At 41.2% G+C, this 6,000-nt stretch overlaps 1 protein-coding gene across 1 annotated transcript; it reads left to right on the top strand.

Annotated features, from left to right (window-relative positions):
- The first annotated feature begins 418 nt into the window (after window positions 1-418).
- LOC134465546 (intelectin-like) lies at window positions 419-3,887 on the top strand. Its single transcript, XM_063219270.1, has 7 exons — window positions 419-509; window positions 887-1,000; window positions 1,121-1,368; window positions 2,532-2,690; window positions 2,938-3,082; window positions 3,292-3,395; window positions 3,491-3,887. The coding sequence occupies exons 1-7, from the start codon at window positions 446-448 to the stop codon at window positions 3,641-3,643; spliced, it is 987 nt and encodes a 328-aa protein (XP_063075340.1). The 5' UTR covers window positions 419-445; the 3' UTR covers window positions 3,644-3,887.
- The last annotated feature ends 2,113 nt before the right edge of the window (window positions 3,888-6,000 follow it).

The following is a 6,000-nucleotide window of genomic DNA, read 5'->3' as shown; positions in this document are numbered from 1 at the left end:
TTTTGTTGTTTGTTTTGTTTTGCTCTTTGTTTTTATATGTGATATGGATCCCCTTGGGTCTGGAATAAAGAACTGAATTGAATTTGAGAATGCAAATAAATTCATAATATGTACATCCAACATATATTTTTTATTTTGGACTATGTTGTGATTGCCATTGTTTGTTACAGTGATAACAAACATACTGTTACATTATGTTATTAGCATGTCATCATGTAGGCCTATTGTTTGCATCTAAATATATTTAAACATGAAACATTGTGCTGTTGCCTATAACCTTAAAAAACCCCCCATTGATTATTTACGAATAAGGGATGCCCGCAAGTCGGTAAAGTTCATTATTACGAAACTGGCCTATTTCCATTCTGGTGAAACAGTGACAGGTTTCGATCAGTAGTATAAATAAACCTGTGTGTGAGCTAAAAGGCTCACTCTGGAATTCATCATGCTGAGGGGAACTATCCTGCTGGGTTGCCTGACCCTAGGCCTGTGTAAAGTAGCTGACTGGAGTAAGTGACTTGTTTTTAATTCCTGAGCAATTATTTCAATTAAGGAGAAAAGGAGGAAAAAATATTCGCACACCGCAAAAGCTCCCTTTTCGTGATTTTTATGTGAAAACAATGTTGTGCCATTTTTCACATTAAAGTCACGACAAGGGAGCTTTTGCTGTCTGCGAATATTTTTTCTCCTTATACTGTACGTTTTTTGATATTCTGCAGCTAGTTGTTACTTTGGGATGTGCGCCTACCTACACTTTTTGATAAATTATTTCAATTACGCAGTCAAAAATCTGAGAGAAATACATCTACACTGCAGAAAAATATATTTTTTAAGTTTCTCGGGAAGTTAATGATTCTCTGCATGTCCCCTCCCCTCCTCCTCACAGATACAACTGCTGTTGATCTTCATAAAAATCTGAATTTAAAGAGATATCATAGCAAGTTGAGAATGATTGGACAGAGTTGCAAAGAAATTAAGGATACATTCAAGGTAAAAGAGGGTAAGTGCTGTGAATCTTATGGATTTAAATATATATATTGCTTGTTGATGATATTGACACAAAGCCTAATTGGTCTTTTGTCATTTTGTCATTAATTTTGTCATGTGTCATTTTTAATAGATGGCATTTACTTCCTCATCACCAAGAGTGGTGTTGCCTATCAGACGTTTTGTGACATGACCACGGCGGGTGGGGGCTGGACCCTTGTGGCCAGCGTTCATGAAAATGACATCATGGGGAAGTGTACCCGAGGTGACCGTTGGTCAAGTCAAAATGGAGACAACCCCAACAAACCAGAGGGTGACAATACATGGGCCAACAGGGTCACTTTTGGGACAGCAGAAGCTGCCACAGATGACGATTTCAAGGTATGGTACAAAATAAAAAAGAAGAGAAGTCTGCTACAACCAGGATTTCAAGCTCCCAATTATTATTATTATTTTTTTCCCGTGACGTTTCGGGTAGAACCCTTCTTTTGACGTCTGAAGAAGGGTTCTACCCGAAACGTCACGGAAAAAAATAAAATAAACATAATTGGGAGCATTAAATCCTGGTTGTAGCGGACTTCTCTTCTTTTTTATCTGGATATTCATTGGTCCTGCTCCCAGGTCAGACGCCTGGATGTGCGAGCTTTTTACCTTCAACTTCAAGGTTGAATACACTTTTTATATTCTCTACACTCTCTACATTCTTTATATTCCTTATGCTGGAGTTGGCTTCATTGATCAAAAGCTGCTCATCACATAACAAGCACCTGTCATTAGATAAGAATAGATAATGAACATCAATATTATCAAACACTCACACACACGTACATGCACACACACACTTCAACAAAAAGGAAAAGAAAAACATATAACCAATAGGATTGTGTCGAATAAAACTAGGTCAATAGCATATTCCATGCAATAGAGTTCAAAATGTTAATGACATCTGCTCAGTGGCTCCAGTTAGTAGGTCATACTGGGATTAATTTGAGCCACGTCGCTGTCATCGGGGGGTCATAATGGCCAAGTTTTAGACCCTGAATTGTTTGTGATTTTTGACCCTTGCAAAACTAGATATACTGCAACTATCTTCACAGTGAGATTTTTCTCATTCCTCACAAGTTTTCACTCCTCGCTAAGTTTTCATTTTCACAAGTTTCATAAAGCTGATGCATTTATTGATAAAATGTAGGCACCAAATAGATGTGACATTGGCAATACAGTAATCTAACACAGTCAGCTCTGACTGTTTCTGTACACTGGAAATATAGATACTGTTTTTGTCATGTACTCAGGATGACGTCAGCACGTCTACTGTATACGTTAATCCCCTTGACCTATGTTGTAAGGTTCTCTTCTACGTTGACCAGCATGGAGTAAAGCCACAGAAAACTAGCTCCCGTGTGTGTTTGATCTAATTTGATAACACTGAATCCAAGTGTAACAGTTTTATGTCTCTTCTTGTTCTCTTGCAACAGCCACAGTTGACCCCCCAAAAAACCACCCTCATTAAGACTCACACTCTTTTTACTTTTGCTCTACAGAATCCTGGGTACTATGACATTAAAGCCCAGGATGTTTCAGTATGGCATGTTCCAAACAATGAGGAACAAGGAGCCTGGTCCAACACTTCTATTCTCCGTTACCACACGGAGACACATTTCCTTGCTGATCATGGAGGAAATCTTTATCATCTTTTCAAGGTGCAAACACTGACACCAAGTGGCATGATGGGAGCATGACACATTTCAGTGCCTCTTGGATCCCTTACATTTAAGGCCCACAGAAGTTGACATATTTTGAAAAACATTCAAACATTTTCAGTCTAATGAATTACACCATTTAGCCGATGAATTATGTATATCTAATAGCCACACATTGATCAAAGATGTAGGCAATCAAAACTAGCATGGCATGAATCATACTTGTTTTATTTGATGTGCTTTATAGAGACACCCCCTGAAGACTGGAAAGGGAGATTGCAAAGAGAAAACTGAAAATACAGAGGGTGTGCGGAGTGGAATCGCTGCCCCTGTTGTTTATGATAAAGGGGATAAAGAGTCTACAACTAAACTTTATGGGCCTGCAGTCAAAGGTAACATAACACACTTTCACGGGTGAGGCATAAAGGCAATTTCGTTGTGTGCAGTGTTGTGTGCTGTGGAGTGCTGAGTCACAAATGACAATGGGAGTTGGAGTTTCTCAATGGGACTTTCACTTCACACTGTACATCTGAGACCACCTCATTATCTCAAAGAGGAAAAGGGCCAGGAGGGAATAACAACCAATGTGCTTCTATTGCAGATGACTTTGAACCTGGCTTTGTTACCTTCAGCGTGTTCAACACTGAAAAAGCACCCATGGCTATCTGCTCAGGTGTCAAGCCACAGAAATGCAATCCTCAACATGTGGGTGAAACAGCTTCAATTTATCATGAAAATGTTAAATAGCGTGAAATGAATACATAAATCCAAGACATGTAATCCTGTCTGATCTGTTTCAGTACTGCATTGGTGGAGGAGGATATTATCCCATTGGTGCGCTGGTCCAGTGTGGGGATTTCAATGCGTTTGATTGGACAATATTTGGCGGCGCTGGAGACCATAAAGCATCCCAGGAGATTATAGATGCGACCATGCTCTTATTCTACCGCTGAACACACTCATTGTATTGTATTTTTGTGCCCTCGTATTTTGATTGTTCTATCTTTTTTGAGGGCCTGTTGTGGACTGTGTTGCAAACTAGCACTTGAGCTAAAACACTTTAAGAAATGCCTCTGGTGTGTCAAATGTAATTTCTCCATGTTCACATTAAATGAACTTAGCCTGTATCAATATTTTTTTTTTATTATAGGACTCTGTCTGTGAAAAACATTCATAAAATGTATTTACCACATCTCACCATGGCGTTAATTCAGACCTTATTCATTGAAATTGATCTCTCTCTCTCTCTCTCTCTCTCTCTCTCTCTCTCTCTCTCTCTCTCTCTCTCTCTCTCTCTCTCTCTCTCTCCCAACCCGCCCCCCTCTATTTCAAAAATGTGCATAGCCTAGGTTTATGTTTTTTAGCCTAAGAAAAAAGACACATTACACAGTAATTAAGGTAAAACATAGATTCTGGTAAGGTGCATGAAGACAATGGGTTAAATTATCATAAAGCAGGCATTGCACAGAGATGATAGGGGTGAAGATTCCTCACAATGTCACCGCTTAGTAGCCTACAAGCAGAAGTGTTTTGGACAACACACACACACACACACACACACACACACACACAGTTTACTTCTTTATTTGGATTGACAGATATACAATTATCATGGCACAATCCAAATTTGGTTTAAAACACACACACACACACACACACACACACACACACACACACACACACACACACACACACACACACACACACACACACACACACACACACACACACACACACACACACACACACAGTCTTTCCTTGTGATAAGAACAAAAGAAGTATGTCCAGTGGTTAAGAGTTCCATAATGCAGTGATTGAAACAGTCCACACACACACACACACACACACACACACACACACACACACACACACACACACACACACACACACACACACACACACACACACACACACACACACACACACTTACAGACACAAGATAAAGGAGGTGTAATGAAGACCATTTTCCAGAGTAGAGATCAACTGGGAAGTTTTTTTTAACCTAGTCTGGGAGATTGGGCCAGTCTTCTCCTTCCCACCTCACCAGCTGTCCCACTTTCCCAACGTTCCTTTTCCTTTTCCAATGTTATCCACTGAATTTGTAACGGAGGTAACCTCCCTCCCGAAAGCCTGATACAGTGCCGATGCCATTGCGCTGGAGGACCTTTAGTCCAGCGGTATCGTGTCTCCCATTTCCGGACTGTAGTAGTTGACGAGGTGACAGGTTCGTGTCCCCGAGGGGGACGGACTGTGCAAGAACACCTCCGTCACAGTGGTGCCATGACCCGGATGGGAGTGAGGGGAGAGTGTAACGGAGGATAAAGTTAGTGTGTAACGTTAGTAAACCTCCCTCCCGAAAGCCTGATACAGTGTCGATGCCGTTGGGCTGGAGGACTGGTCCTTTAGTCCAGTGGTATTGTACTGTGTCTCCCATTTCCGTACTCTTGTAATTGACGAGGTCACAGGTTTGCGTCCCCGATGATGGGGACGGACTGTACCAGAACATCTCCGTCACATATTGCAGGAACCAAAAAACTTAACTCATAAACCACTCTTGTGCAGTTTAGCCTATGCACCCTCCTTTTTCTTGCTTTGAGAAATAATTGCTTATTATAAGAAATGTAGAGATGAAGAGACCCTCACATGGAATTACGGCTCACACACAGTGGGTAGGCTACGCCTCCAATGGCCTCACTGTAGACATCCCACTTCTGACACCATTTGTAGCGAAGGGGAGTAGAGTTGCCCAGCTGGGACACGAACCCAGACCTTCTGGGGTCAGAGCCCCAGTTTACTAGATCTGGGTTCAAGTCCCAGCTGGGCAACTCTACTCCCCTTCACTACAAAAGGGGATTCCTAGGTTTTTATTGCCTTTCGATGATGGAAAGTAGGCTATATATACATGGGTTGTACATTTTTGTTTTCCCCTCACTGCGGGACTCTAGCTGCGCACAACTCAACTTCTGATTGATGGAAACTGCTATGGTTCAAAATATTAGCTCACGTGGTTGGCTGCCAGTGTCTGGCCCCTCCTCAAAACATTGGGTATTTCTCAAAACCTAGTGCATAGCACTTCCAAGTGTATCAGCCTAATTAGTCACACCCAGTGATTGGATATTCCTAGAATTCACCAAAGAGTAACCAATCACTGAGCGTGTCTAATTAGGCTGATACACTTGGAAATGCACTGATAGGTTTTGAGAAACACCCATTGTGTTTACAAACATTGCGAACCCATGTAGGCCAAGGCTAATAGGCAACAATTTAAATTATCACCTAGGCCTATAATTGCAAATAAACGCTGATTTGA

Source organism: Engraulis encrasicolus, chromosome 16, assembly GCF_034702125.1.
Source record: "Engraulis encrasicolus isolate BLACKSEA-1 chromosome 16, IST_EnEncr_1.0, whole genome shotgun sequence".
Taxonomy (NCBI): Eukaryota; Metazoa; Chordata; class Actinopteri; order Clupeiformes; family Engraulidae; genus Engraulis; species Engraulis encrasicolus.
Note: the sequence above shows the minus strand (reverse complement) of the source record. Positions and strands in the feature narration are given on the sequence as shown.

Bases quoted from the DNA above. Each gene is read 5' to 3' on its own strand.
- LOC134465546 (XM_063219270.1), top strand. From the start codon at position 446: ATGCTGAGGGGAACTATCCTGCTGGGTTGCCTGACCCTAGGCCTGTGT. The intron at 2,691-2,937 runs GTGCAAACACTG...TGTGCTTTATAG, and splicing joins ATCTTTATCATCTTTTCAAG to AGACACCCCCTGAAGACTGG. The intron at 3,083-3,291 runs GTAACATAACAC...CTTCTATTGCAG, and splicing joins TTATGGGCCTGCAGTCAAAG to ATGACTTTGAACCTGGCTTT.